Source organism: Idiotropiscis lumnitzeri, chromosome 13 (genome assembly GCF_059441095.1).
Source record: "Idiotropiscis lumnitzeri isolate Australia: NSW breed Sydney's pygmy pipehorse chromosome 13, RoL_Ilum_1.0, whole genome shotgun sequence".
In the NCBI taxonomy this organism is placed as follows: Eukaryota; Metazoa; Chordata; class Actinopteri; order Syngnathiformes; family Syngnathidae; genus Idiotropiscis; species Idiotropiscis lumnitzeri.
The window spans coordinates 19,640,584-19,655,555 of record NC_142403.1 but is presented as its reverse complement, the minus strand read 5'-3'; the positions used below and the strand labels follow the sequence as shown (position 1 = coordinate 19,655,555).

Genomic DNA, 14,972 nt, shown 5'->3' with positions numbered 1-14,972 from the left:
AAAGGAGGCGAGCAAAGCGTAATCGGCTCTCTGTTTGGCTGTGGGGCTCTTTACAGCCATTCTAATTAAGGCCATCCAGAAACAAAGGAGCTGGATTGAGGCACTTTCTCATCAGAGTCTCTCCATGAGCCTCTTTTGTCATGAACACACAGCCAATTACAAAGCTCCACAATGGGTGAGCAGGGAGGCGGCGAGTGTGTGTCCGCGCGCGTGTGTGTGTGTCGGGGGCGGCTGAAGGGCTGTCCAGGAGCCTTGGTCGAGACTGCGCACGGATCGAAAACCTCCAAAAGACTCGAGTGACTTTGCGGTAAACGCAAACGAATGCGGAGACTCTCGGCAAAAAGCAGCATGTGTGTTCGCTTCACGTTCACTTTCAAATCTTTCAAACGTTGTTTCGATTCAAAGAAGAAGAACTTAGAACATACACAAAGTGTCACGTGCGGCAACATACAACGCTGACCAAAACAACACTAAATACACACCACACACGCTGAAGCTTTCTCTTTTTTTTTTTTTTTTCAACCTTGCAAGGCTAAAAAGATCAAACATGTCAGATACTCACCCAAAAATTGTGCGCACCTAGCGTGGCAGTATTTAATTAAAAGAGCTTTGTCCTCTCTGCCTGCTTTGAACTTTCTGCTCCGCTCTCAGGGACCGGTCAAATCCAAGCATTTGCATTGAGCAAATTAATGTTTCATCTAATTATATTGAAAATGAAAATCCTTCAGCCCGAGTTATGCTTGTTGGAAACTATGTGACGAGAATTTGGACGTCACGACTATTCCATACTCTTAATTATATATAATGTTTTCACGAAAACACGTACATTATGTTCATATATATATATTTTTTTAATTTATCCATATATATATATTTTTTTTTTAATTTTTCATATCGTTCGCAATAACATGCGTTATGTTCAAGTGAGACTCGAAATGATCTCAATTTCCATAAACATGAGAAACTTATGTGTTAACCCTGGAAAACTGACTCAGCAAAAATTTCAATTGCCGTTGATTTGATGACGACGATATTAAAGGTCGTAAAACAAACATGAAATCCTTCAGAGTTGCGCTGTTGACGACACAATTAGCAGCCAAAGTCAACGTGCCGTTGGCGGCACCTTGATTCTGTGCCCCCCCCCTCACCCCCTCTCCAACCTCAAAAACAACCTTGGAGCCAAAGTAAAGACAAGCCCTGCTTTCATTTCCTCTGCACCTCCAGGCCGTCGCCCCCGCGTGATCCCCCGAAAACTGTCGCACGGGCGGGCCGAGAAAACACAGACGGGCCCGATGCTCCCCGTCGATGTTGACGTTTGGTCGTGGACTCGCGAGGAGGAGAATAAACTTTATATCGCCGCCGTCGTCGTCGTCTGAAGTCTGATAAATGAGCGGGCGCAAAGTTTTGACTTTCATTGGCTAACTTTCAAAAAAAAAAAATGCTTGTCATACTTTAACTTTATTACATTTTTTCCTTTACTCTTCTTATTCTAAAATTCAGACCTTTTCTTTTGTAACATGACAATTTTCATCAAATCCTAACAATTTTGTAAATACAACTTTGTTTCGAAATTTTTTTTTTCTTCTTGTACATTTACGATTCTCCTAAAATTACGACTTTTTTCCTCATAAAATTTGAAGTTTTTTTAAAAGCGTTTTCGTGTACTAATGTTACTTTTTCCTGGTAAAACTGGGATTTTTTCCCCCCGACATAACATTGCAAGTGAATAAAAAAATGTTCAAAAAAAAAAAAAGTTTGATCGTTACATTTTTTATTTAGATCTTGTAAAAATGAAAAATAAAATATTAGCATTCTTGTCATTAAATGCGTTATTTAGTCTCATTTTTTCTTTTTTTAACAAGTAAGTACTTTTTATGAATGATACCCTCCATCTGTCTGGCCATTGATCATGAAAGTCAAATCTTTCTCTAAATATGTCATCAGCGTGTGAATGTTTCATTCTGACAATTTACACTTGGATGACGTGTTTTCATAAACATCAAAGTTGCTTTCACATTTCTGCCAGGCGACCGTAACGGAATTAGATATCCCAAAATGTATCCTATTGAGCGTCATCTTGCATCCAGGCAACGGCAATCAGCAATTGTGGACGCGACTCCGAGCATGAAGGTTAACTACCCGCGGACAAGAGAGGCTTCATAAATCTTGTGGAAGTGGCGTGGCGGGACGATGGCGGCGGGGCGCGAGGACGCTTGCCCTGAACCAGTCACGGTCGGGTAGCTCAATCTGTCAATCAGACACCAGAATTGCCAACGCAAAGCTCGGCTGCATTTATGAAATCTGTTTGTGTACGGTCGCCGGACGCCATTACGATCAGAAAAGGAGACAACCAAACCCGACAACAGTGAGACAACTTTAACCCCTTGACTCTTTTGAGATATTTGACAGCTATAAAAAAAAATAATACAAAAGACGAAATTTGTTGATGTTACCGAACACATCAGAAACTCTCTAATGACTTTGACGTTTACTGTGACTTATGTTCAGTTGGTCGCAGTCTTGATTTATTTATTTTTTTTAATATTCATGAAAAAAGAGGCGCGTTGAGCGCGGGAAATATGAATGCGACCTACAACATAAGAAGCTCGGGCGTAAACCTGGCTCATCTTTTGATCGTACGTCGTCATCCTGTTTGCAGACAAGAGAGTAGCGACTCATTTGAGCTGGACAGGGACCAAAGCAAGACTTTCTTTCATTAATAAGGAAACACGAGACGGCGGCTAATGTCGTAGAAATGTGCGACGTTATGTGAAGAAAGAGGCAGGCCTTTGTTGGCCGCTTCCTGGCTGACAGGAAGTGAGGGACGCGCTCACGTTTTTGATCACGGCCCGCTGACGGACGAAAATGGGGGATCACAGAAGATCATAGAGCGGCTCGATGACAACTGGCCAATTTGGACGTCCCGGCGCTTCTGCTTGCGAGCCAAAATCTGTCTGAGAATCCTGGGAACGCTGCAAAGCCACACGCGCGTTCCCATTGGGCCAAAACGGCACAAGCGAGAGTTCATGAGAATTAGGATGGAGCAAAAAATGAACAAATTATATAAGTAAACCTTAGAAGAGTGACCATTATTTTTGCGTATAAATGACAATTGTTGTAAAGTGTTTCTTTCTTTTTTTTTTTTTTAAAGAAATGACATTCTACATTTTTCATGCACAAAAAGTTTTTCCTCGAAAAAAAATAAATCAGACTTTATTCTAATATTGAAGTTTTTTTTCTAGCAAAACTAAAACTCTGTCCTAGCAACATTTTTTTCTCTGAAAAAATATTCTCATAATTTTTAAGGTTTTCTACATAACAAAAAAATATTTTAATATTCCAAATTTTTTCTCCTGTTAAAAAGATATTAAATGTAAAATTAAAAAAACGTAAGCTTTTACTCTTGTCACACACAATTTTTTTTTGTTTAAAAAAATAATTTTTGAAACTTAAAAAAAATATCAAGCTTTTTTTAAACTCCACAAATAAAATAAATCTGACTTTATTCTCATTTTACAGCTAATTGATGGAAATACTTTTACGCTGAAAAAAATGACTTGAATGTTGCAATATTATGGCATTTTCTTGAAATCTGACTTCATTCCAGAATCTTCTCATTTTAAAACATGTTTCCCCTAAAAATAACTTGTTTTTTTACAATTATTGACAATATGAATTTATTGAGTTTTTTTTTCCCGAAAAAAATATTTCTAAAAATAAAAATGTCTGTACTTGCGCAATAGTGAAACTTTGTTCCGCAATAAACAATTCTTTTTAGATTCCCTCCAAAAAGGCGACTTCAATCTCATACTACAACTTTCTTCTCCCCAAAAGAAAAATGACTTCATTCTGGCAACATGAACAATTTCCTTCAGGTAATTTCTGATGCCGTGCGACGCTAGTCTGGGGCGACCAGAAAAAACAAAACATTCCAAAGTGTCCGTTTCAGCTGCAGCTTAGCCGGCCGAAAGCAAAACAACGGACGGCGCGCTAACAAAAGCGTTCTCGCCCGCCTGCTCATGACTTTAGGCAGGCACATCTGCAAGTCATCCACGGCGGGCGGGCCAGGTGGGACGCACCGGCTCGTTCGCTACACTGCACACTTTGCAGCGTTAATGCATTGCAAACACGCCGTGGCCTTTGAGGTGCGCGGCTAGTGTTTCCCTTGACCTTATTGAATTAAACAATAAAAAGCCGCCTCCGTGCTTTGCTTTGCTTTTCATTACGGGACGTTACCTTGCCGACGAAATTCTTCTCCTCTTTTGCTTTTTCTGGACATCTGATTCAGAAGTCATCATGGCAAGGACTGAAAATACATCTAAAAAGGAGACATTTCGTTCATAGTATTTAATTTGTTTGTAGAAAAAAAAGCAATATCATCATTCTTATGACTTTTTTCAAGAAAAAAAAAGGCTTTTTAAAAAGATCATTTTCCAAATTCAATTTTTTTTCAAGAAAAATTAAAAGAAACAATACCACTGCGTGGGTTTTCTCCGGGTACTCCGGTTTCCACCCACATTCCAAAAACATGCATGGTGGGTTAACTCCACACTCTAAATTGTCCCGAAGTATGCTTGTGAGTGTTTGTGTGCCCTGTGATTGGCTGGCAAACAATTCAGGGTGTCCCCAGCCCAGTGCCCAAAGATAGCTGGGATCGGCTCCTGCACGTCCGCGACTGTCGTGAGGAGAAACGGCTTGGAGACATATCCCTCAACACACGTTCAATGGCCACAACATTAGGCACACCTTCACAATCTCATGAGATCCCGAAAATTGATAAATCGTGGAAATCCCTCCAGCCGATGGAGCAGGCAGCCAAATCGAAGATCAGCCTCCTTAGGAAAAAAAAAAAATCTGCTTATGCGCATCACGTGTTTTGTATTGAGCGGTTTATTTTTCCGATTTATCTCCAAGGATTGGCTCCGTCCCCACAGAATGCATTAAAAACCTGAAGCGAGGCGTGACGATGCTCTTACTGAGGTTACCGAAAGAAATCGCCAGTTGTGTCGTCCTACACATTAAAGTTGCAGTATGATGAGAATGAATTTCAATTTTTGACATTTTTTGGCAGTATTGTGAGAATTCATTTTTGGGGGTAAAAAAAAGGCAATATTTTTTCCAAGAAAAAAAAGGATAAAAAATAAATAACAGAATTGAGCTGCAATGTGAATTTATCCTTGGATTTCTATATTAAAAAACAAAACAAAAAACTTTTTACTCTATAATGTTTGTGCCAGTTCGTGACGACAGACCCCCCCCCCCCTCAAAAAAGACTTTTTTCCTGAAACTGTGAGGGTGAAGCAAAACTTGCCTTGTTTTTGTGTGTTCACACAGAAATCTCACTAGGGAATTTCTGGAGGGAAAAAAAAAAAAAAAACGTCGGAGGAAATCCAGAGTGGGGATATCGTAATGAGTTCCACCTGTTTCCTTGAAGCCGGCTCCAGTTTCCCTGTACAAACGTATGCAGATTAGCCATCAAAGACCCTCGCCGCCAACTCAATGGACCCTTTGTTGGCCGTCGTCAGGAGGGAGGGGGCGTGGTGGTCCGCACCAGAGGAGGAAACACAAACAGCCCACATGGAAGCCGACTTACAGTACAGGCAGGACGCGGCAAGGCAGGCCTGAAAAGAAACAGGAAGTCAGCCATTTTAGGTCCAAGATCATGCGGGGCCGTCAAAAGACAAACTTTGCGCTGTTCAACTGCGACCGAACTTGAAAATTCGAATGTCAAAGTCTCAAGAAGCCCCTGAGGGGCACTCTCAAGCGTCCTCGATTGAGGCCAAACCCAAAGCAGCCATTTTGGGTTAATTTTGCTGCTCATATTTTAAAGGATTCAATGCAACAGTGTTGAAATTAAAAGTTAAATACAACTGAACTGTCCTAAGGCAGTGATTCTTTTGCATATCACGAAAGGGAGAAAACTTTGACAATCACTCTACACCACAGATGGGTGACATGAAACCGTTTTTTTTTTTCCCTTCGACAGCTTCCTGATAAAATGATGAGTAGAATCATTTAAGGTCGCCATCGAGGAAGGACGCGGGCGCTGTGCACTGTCATGGAATGCATCTCAGCGAGACTACGACGCGGAGTAGGAGGAGGGCGAGAGCAGGAGAGCCCATTCGGCATTCAGGCGCTAATTAGAAAAATTAGATCTATGAAAGGCGGCGAGTGATCAAGGCCTTCAGCCTGCGCCTGTGTCGCGCTGCAGCAGCACAAAGAGCAGGCAACAATGAGGCGGGATGGCGGAGAAGGGACGGCGGGGGGATAGCAGATAAATAATTTAATCCATTATCTACTCTGCAAAGCTCATCAGCACCGACACACAATGGATTCAATTGCTGATTCTCCGCCAGCCTCCAGCAGGACGAGAACGAGGGAGAAGCGGGGGCAGAATCTTCGAGGAGCGGCAGCAGTGTTGGGTGTCTTCTTCCGCCAAGGTCAAACGACAATAGAGCAATCTAATTAAGAGTTTCCCCGCACGGGGTCAGCCTCGCCACACAGACTCGCTCGTATTGTCCATTAGCTATTACATCATGTCCCGCCTGTCAGTGAATGAAAGATGCTTATTAAATGCCCCCCCCACCCTGACCCCCTCCTCCCCTCAGCCGCTTTAATTGATAAGGCCGTTTCCATAAAGTTGTCCGGTTTGAATGGGCCAACACTTCTTTTGCAGCGGACGGACGCCGGTAACAACCCGTTAAAACAGTGCTTCGCGATTATTTTCTGTTACGAAAAAAAACTATTTGCGCCCCCACCCCACCTCATGTTGCAAAACAAACCTACACCGTAGAGTCCAAACTTGCTGAACGTGCCACTGCCAACTACTGGAGCGGATGTGCAATTCCACTTTTTTCGAGTACGCCGGAAAAAAGCAATGTTCCCCACGGTCACAGGGCTCGCCCCACTATTTGAAAAGCATTGCGTTAAAATAAGGCTTAACTTTATGTATTTAAAAAAAAACTCTTCTGTTCAGTGATTTAAGAGTTGTCAACAGTTCACGAAATGTGTTCAAACCCGAACTGTCCAAAGTTTAGACCTGCAGTGGGCTGGCAACCACTCTCAGGTGCACGCCACCTTTCTCGCCCGGTTAGGATAATCTCCAGCTCAGTGACGCTGCTTGGTAGGGAGCGAGCTAACGTAGCAACCTAGCTAGTAGCTACTGACCTTTGTCACTAGCATGTTGCCTGTCTCACCTATTTGGCAGTGTCGCGAGTAGCTACTCAGCTATATTGTTAGCATATTGGCTGGAATCTGCCAAGTGGGTAGGCTAACACCTAGCCTACCTAGTTGGCTACCTAGCTGGTAGCGCTACTCACCTAGCTATTCCACAAGCACATTGCATAGCTAACAACTTAGCAACATAGCTGGTAGCTACTCAACTAAGTAGCTTTGTAGGCAATCAAATACAAACCACGCAGCTAAATATGCACAGTGACTTGGCAACATGCTAGCAAGAGACGTTGTTGAGTTAGCTGCGAACTCGATTGTTAAATAAGCAAGTTAGGCAACGTTCTAGTAGCGTAGCTACCAGATGTTAGACAAATATAACCTAAGTAATATTAGATGTGAATCACTTGAACATCCCAAAATGGTAAGGATGACGTTAGCAGATAATCAAATGATTAGTCTACTGATGCTAGCATTTAGCTCAGTGCTGCTTAAGTGCAGCCTTAGCATAGCCAGCCATTAATCCTATTGGGGGGCCTTTAATGTGCATCAGACCAGAAGGCAAGTATCCATTAAGGGATGAATTTGGCCCAGCTTTATGATGGCGTCCATCATCTTTTTTCCCCCTCCCCAGCTCCATCCATCATCTGCACCAAGGCTTTCTTGGCCCACTGCCTCCGACACGCTGGCTTCCATTTTACATCCCGTTCGGGCACATTTACATAAAACACGAGTCGTACACGCCACCCAGCGACCGGTCGGTGGTCCCCTTTGGCCATGTGGGGGTCCGACAAGCTGTCTCGGATCTGCTCTGTTTGCTTTATGGAGCAAGAAGAGCTTGCAGTGTGAAGCCTGCACTCAGAGGACAGAAAAAAGAAAAAAGATCAAGAATTTTTTTTTCACTTTAAATGAGCCATTAAATTCCATGAAATACATTTTACGGAGTATTGATCACACTCTGGCATACAGTATAATCTTTTACATACACACCATTATCTAACATACACACAATATTCCGTGGGAAAATGAGTCAAAAATGCACTGAATTGGCTGGCACTCTAGGAGTCGTCTTTTCTGAAAATGACGAGCAAAGAAAGAGTTAAAAAAATACTTTCTGGCAAATTTAACATATATTCAGAAACTGTCTTAAAAATCAAATTTGACAAAATGTCCCTAATATGAAAACGCGGCTGAAAGTGATTCAGATGGCGTCAGTGCAGATTTAAAACAAAAAAAAAAGAAAAAAAGGTCCTTAAAGTGAGATAAAGCGTAATGGAGCCATTGTGCTCATGTTGGATAGTCTCGTCATTATTTTACTTTTTTTTTTTTTTTAAGTGTCTGGTCACAGAACATTCTCCCAATTCCACGCCGGTGGCATCATTACACGCAGAGCGGTGGAACAAATTGTCCGAGACCAAGTGAGAGTATTTATGTCCAAGTGAGCCTAATGGCGCCATTTGTGGTGTCGATGCTAATGCGCTATTAGCGCGTTCCTTCCATTGAGCTGAGCTCAGGTGCATCTGGGGGGAATTTGCTGAACCGTCTCAGGCCGGAGAGAAGAGCAAGACTCTACAGGCAGAGGCGTGGCGACCTCTAGTGGCGAATAAAAAACAGCCACTTTTTGGGAAGAAAAAAAAATTCTTCACACGCACACGCACTAACACAATAAATGTCCAAAACAGTTGCTTGCCTTGCACTAATGGCACATTTTTCAAAATGGTTTGTTTTTCTTTCACTGACAGCTCTCTAAATCTTCATGTTTGCTGAATCGAAAATGCAGTTCTCACACATGAAACCCAAAGCCAAAAATTAGTAATCAATCTCGAAGGAAGAAGAAAAAAATTAGAAGCACACCTCACATGCTCCTAAACTCTCACTTAAACGTGCATGACTTCAAACAAAAAGTGTTCCGTCCCGAGTTGTTTAACATGTAGATGTTGAATTAAAAGCTTCAATCTCAACCTTCATCTTTTGATCAAAAACCCAAATGTCTCCAGTATCAAACTAAATCAAAGGAATTCACTTTGCCTCGGCAATACTTTGAAAGGAGGCTGTAGCAACCCACTAAAAAGTGACTGGTGTGCATGAAAGTTATTATTAAAAAAAAGCGACCACGTTGGTCTTATTTTAATGAAAGCAAAAAGCAGCTTGTTGTTGACTTAAGAGGCCTCGAAACGGTGATTGAATTGGTTCGAAACGTTGTGTTCCTAATTAACCTTCAAGCTCATCAGCCCCAATCAATAGAGTTTTTCCCTCTAATTGAGACAGAGTAATTATCAGACTGTATTCATCTGCTTAATGAAACAATGTTCCAATACGCCTGCGGCAAAAAGCTTAATTGAGTTCCATTTTTTTTTTTCGTCGGTGGCCTCAAAGCGGCGAACGGGCGCCACGGACCGCTGGAGCGTGAAACTCACCGAGCGGACACCTCACTCGCAGACTTTAGCGGATCATCCTTCCTGCGAGAGGCATTTGAGGGTTCGAGCTCGTCAAGTGCCCCCTGATGACTGACACGCACTCGTTATCGTCACAAATTCTGTTGAGGCGTGAGGAGGGAGAAAATGGCGAAGGGGGATTAGGGCAACATTGAAGGAAAAACAAAACATTGATGCTATGAGAACCTTGCGAGACAGACTCGTCGTATATTCCAGAGGGAAATAAAGAGTCTTGCAAAATTCGTATTGTTAAAAAATGTTGAAATATTATAATAACCAAGTCGGGTATTTCAAGAGATTTTGAAAAAAGTTCCGTTATGAGACTTCACTTGTATTAGATGTACAGTCATTTTTCTACAAAACACGTTTTGTTAAAATTCTACATCTTTTCATTCAATTATTATTTTTCAAATGTTTTCCTCCAAAGTACATTACATTTTGTTGGAATTTTATTTCTTTCTTTCAAGAAAACCATTTTTCTAATTTTATCGCCTTTCTCAAAAACATACTTTTTTTTCAATCTCGGAATACAACTTCTGAAATGTAATTATGGTACGAGAAAAAAGCTTGTTTTCCCCAAGATTTAGACAGTTTTTTTCCCCTTCAGAATTTTTTCTTGAAAATGTACAACTATTTTCCTGCACATTTTTGAATTTTTATATAAATATATATTTATACATGCATATATATAAATAAATATATACATTTCAATTTTGTTAAAGATAACACTAATATTTGAAGGAGAAAATAGAAATTCACCTTTTCCCCTCAAAATGATAAAACTTTCCCATGCTTTTCTTGACAGAACAAATTTTTTCCCGCACGGATTTTTCAATCACTCTTAATTTCAAATTCAATGTCATTGTGTATTTTTGTTCCCATCATGTATATTTCTGTGAGGCCTTAACATGGATCTGCACAAAGCAGGGCTCAATAAAAACAATAGACAACATTTGAAGATAAGTGTTTATGTCTGAAATGGAAGGAGACGTGATAAAATACAAAAAAAAAAAAGAAAGAAAACAAATTGAATTGTTTCGAGTGCCAACACGAGAAAATGCGGTAACAATAATAATCGTCATAAAAAGGCACAATCAGTTGTACGACCCTGTACTTACCACTTTGCGTCATCACGCTGCAAAACTGATGGATGACGGACGCCGCCGATGACGTCATGACATCGACAAACGGATTGGGACACAGACCACCTCATAGTCGTGGAATTGCTTAGAGGAAATTCAAGCATTACATTCACATTCAGCTTTACAGATGCCACATCTTGACACTGTCGGTGCTTAAGATGCCTCGGCGATCATGATTGAAGTAAACTGCAGCTTTGTAATTGCCGCATTGCTCAAGAGCTGCGTCCCAATCGTTTTGCCCACATGGTACGTATTTGTGCAATTGACCGTTAGGATGTCTCCGTGGTTCCATGTGAGCTTACCATACTGATATTTGGTCCGCTAAAAGCAGTTTGGACACTTTTTCACTGCTGTCTTTGAAGTCTCACTGTGCATTCCTGTAAACAAGCTCTAGAAATGTAGCGTAGAAAACTTAACCCTCATCGGTTTGATGAGCTTGCCACTTCCTCAGCAGCCACTCGAAAGGTGCTTAATCGACTCTCGTCGCTTTTGTTGCGTTTCGCAGGCCAGTTTTGTAAAAAAAAAAACACAACAACACTTCTACCTGTAAACAGTCCTGGAATCCAGCACGTGTGTCTTGGTCCTCCCTAGCGTTCCTCAAGCGACTTTGGGGTAAATCTTCTCGTAGAAGAAGCTCTGCGGCAGCACGAGGAGCTCACCGTCCTTCTCCCGGACGGCGTGCGCCCGCACAAACTGGAACTGCTCCAGCGCAAACTCGTAGAACTCGTTCTCGATCTTCCAGATTTTGGACTGCTGCAGTTTACCGATGGTCTCCCGGGTGGGGGGCTTCTTCTCGGTGGTCTTGCGCAGGTGCGACTTCTTGCCTGGGGTGACAAAAGGGTGCATGGCGGACTTCAGCTTGACGTGGTGATATCGGGCATCGTAAATTTCAGCTTTACAGACGCCACCGTGGCGGCAATGACATGTTACTCGAGTCGAAGATGTATGATCTTCTCGTGGGCTGTGCTGAGATTTGCGCGGCAGTACCCGTCTTGTAGAGGTCGGAGGCGCCTTTGAAGAAACGCGGCAGCGTGGCCTCCAGGATCATGATGAAGTCCTCCAGCTCCTCAGTCACGCCCACCAGAAGGTACTCGTTGACCAGGTTGTACTTGGCCTGCTCAAGCGCCCAGCGGCTGCCCACGTTCCTAAACATTTTGGAACGCATTCACAAGCATTTCATTCATTCCTTCATTAAGTGGCATGTGGAAGTCGGGCTTTTTCCAGAGATAAGCTGACGTTCAGATCATTTTTGCTTTGATATACAGGCAAAAACTTGATACAAGCACTTTATGAAGGCAGTGAACTCATCTCGTCTCAAGTCAACAAATGCTCAAAATATGAGCTTCAGGCTGTTTATTGACACCCCCAACTGAATTTTACAGCCAAACTTAAAATGTAACCAAGAGAATTGCATGTTGTGTATTTAAAACTACCACACAGCTTTTGCCTTATGACAATTAGTTTAGCATGAAGCTAACAAACAATGACAAACACCAGAAACACGTTAACAAGACTAGCATTGGAGCTGCTGCATCGTATAATTAGTCAAAAATGCATTTGATTTAAATAGAACGGGACACGACACCCAAGGACGTTTTCTAGAACCTTGAAGATCGGTTAAAAAAAAAGCGTAACAACCGATTACTTGACAAATACTTGTTCATGAAATTAATTTGACATAATGTCCTATTTTTGTGTAAAAAAATGGAAACAAATGACCGTATTTTTTTTTCTACAGTCCAATACTGCTATTTTTCTTATTAGCTCGCACATGCCAAACATATTCCGCTCACCAGCACTCCGACTGGTGTCCGCAGAAGAAGGGGATCTGCAGCCAGAGTTTTTCAGGGGCGCAGTCCGAGCCGCCGGATGCCACGCACTCGTCGAAGGTCTGAACAAACGTAGAAGGCAGAGAAGCGCGTGATGAGGCTTTCGAACCGTTTTCATAGGAGCTCAAGAGCACCTTCTTGTCGCCTTGCTTCCTTCGCCGCAGGCCGGGCCGGTAGTCGTCGCCGAAGCGCAGGAAGTAGTAGTAGGACACAAGGCGCTCGATGGGCTCTCGCACTACGTTGATGTAAAGGGGCTTCCCCTTGACGCCGTACCTAAACACAAAGCCGTGCTAGCATGCCAAGTGTTCGCACAAGTACGTGAGAAGGTGGCCGGCGCTCACTTGGAGAAGTCCAGATAGGCCACGTGGCCGTGGTAGAAGCCGGGCTTCATCCCTCGCCAGGACGTGACGTTGTGAACAAAACGCATCTGCATTCAAAAGACAAAGTCAACCTTCTGTTAATTCCAAGTGGATGCTTTGGTTTTGGGCAGTGAAAGGTTTTTACGATGGCGACACTTTGAATTGACGCCTGAAAAGCGTCGGGTCCGACCTGGTCCTGCAGGGACATGACCGGGTTGTTCTTGGTAGTGTTGATGTGCAGCACGTGGAAGCGGTTCTTGGCGCACAGGTCGTACGCGATGTTGGTGAAGGACGTGCTGGCCGTCTTGGGCACCCGGTTGTAGATGATCACCATGTCATCGTCGTCATCCTCCTCCTCCAAAAGGCCGCGAGAGCCGTCTTCGTCGCGACGCTGCTGCTCCACCTCGGAAAGCTCGTGTCGAGCCATGGCGCGCTCTGGAACATAAACACACATCAACATATTGAACATTGCGGTTAAATACAACTAAACCGTACTTGGGCAGAGATTTCTTTAAGTCTATTAAACATGTTGGCGTCATTAGGTGACATATAAGCCGCTATAAGGATGTGAAATAACTCTTTATCCATGATGTCATCCTGAAGCTTTGGCGTCTACTTTCTAAGAAACATTTCATCAATGGACATTTGATGGACAATACAAGGGACACGGGAACATTTTTTGTTAACTCTTATTTCTTTGTCAAGAAATCCTTTAATAAAGTTTAAGACGATTACTAAATGATCACGTAACATTCCAGTTCATAATTTTGGACTAAGTGTCTTTTTTAAAGAGCAATTAAACCCATGCAGTATTTTATGAACCTTGTAACGAGGCTTTATATATATATATATATATTTTTTTTTTTTAAGGAACCACCATGGCCTCCATGGAAGTCCAATACATGTCTAAAGTTTAAAATAGGGCAGGGCAATTAATCAATTTGAAAGACTAATCTGGGTTTTAGGTCAAGACAATGTTCATTTATTTTTTCTTTCCGTGGAAGTAGATATTTAATTGATGGTGAGAGGAAACGGCATAAAAGACAGAGTCTGGGCTGGCGAGAATTAACAACTTGGTTTGACAAAACCAAAACAACAAAAAAAAAACAATTTACCGAGTTTGGCTCTGGACTCTTCCAGTTTTTGGATCTGATTCTCGATAAACAGCATGGTGACGGCGAAGGTCAGCACGGCTAAAAGCTGCAACTTGGGCGGCATCATGACCCTGAAGAGCCCCATCAAGCATCCACGACGAGCATCACCACCGCCCAGGGCGAGGAAGGGAAGCAGCCCCCTGTCCGGTCCGCCGCTGCCGTTAAAGACTCATCCACCCACGCAACGTCTCGGTTGCTGACGTTGGCCACGTCTCATCAAACTAAACTGATTCCGCCCCCACAATCAGAGATTAAAATCTACCGCTTGTCGCCATTACTTGATGCACGCTCGAATGGGCTTGAACTTGTTATCTTCTACGGTACATGCTACTCAACTTCACAACTCAGCTCACTTTTCTGCTGACAAACGACAACTTTTGGACCGGCCCGAAAACTCAGAATACCTGGGAGTTCGTCCGTTAAATTTGAAATAGACACAAATGTGAAGAAAATGCAGTCAAAAGCGAATGTAAACAATTGTTTTAGTGTTGTGGCGCAACTGCTAGCTTGTTGCGGACAGTAGCGGATGTGACATCATTTCCGCATTCTTCTTCATGTAGAAATGGAGTTAGACTATTTCGCGTTTGAGCCTCAGTGCGCCACACACCGGAGCCAAAACAAACAAGTATAATCGGAAACTTCTACACTTCGGCCAAAATAAGATTACATTTCAAATTTCTCAATTTGAAAATCTAACATAATATGAAACGCGAGTTCAGGAAAATCACAAAGTACGAATACTTTGTTACTGTGCTGTATCAGCTTTTTAATCGTGTCTGTACCTTATTTGAGTGCTTATTTTCCCGAAATTGAATCCGTACTTACAAGTATCTGTACTCCTACTTATGGACAGACTGTGTGAACCTTTAACATCTCTCGTGTG

General features: G+C 42.5%; 1 protein-coding gene across 4 annotated transcripts in view; it reads right to left on the bottom strand.

The window, feature by feature from the left end:
• Positions 1 to 10,557: 10,557 nt before the first annotated feature.
• LOC148324956 (heparan sulfate 2-O-sulfotransferase 1-like) overlaps positions 10,558 to 14,972 on the bottom strand; it is a 129,012-nt gene continuing 124,597 nt past the window's right edge. For 3 of the 4 annotated variants that reach the window (XM_088312900.1, XM_088312899.1, XM_088312898.1), the window contains 6 exons: positions 13,126 to 13,370; positions 12,918 to 13,003; positions 12,711 to 12,849; positions 12,541 to 12,638; positions 11,735 to 11,892; positions 10,558 to 11,571 (listed from right to left, as the gene is read on the bottom strand). In XM_088312900.1, coding sequence (XP_088169026.1) covers positions 11,345 to 11,571; positions 11,735 to 11,892; positions 12,541 to 12,638; positions 12,711 to 12,849; positions 12,918 to 13,003; positions 13,126 to 13,370 — 953 coding nt within the window. In that variant the 3' untranslated portion in view covers positions 10,558 to 11,344. Of the gene's footprint in view, positions 11,572 to 11,734; positions 11,893 to 12,540; positions 12,639 to 12,710; positions 12,850 to 12,917; positions 13,004 to 13,125; positions 13,371 to 14,050; positions 14,627 to 14,972 lie in introns of those variants that run through there. The other variant, XM_088312897.1, reaches the window with a different exon arrangement.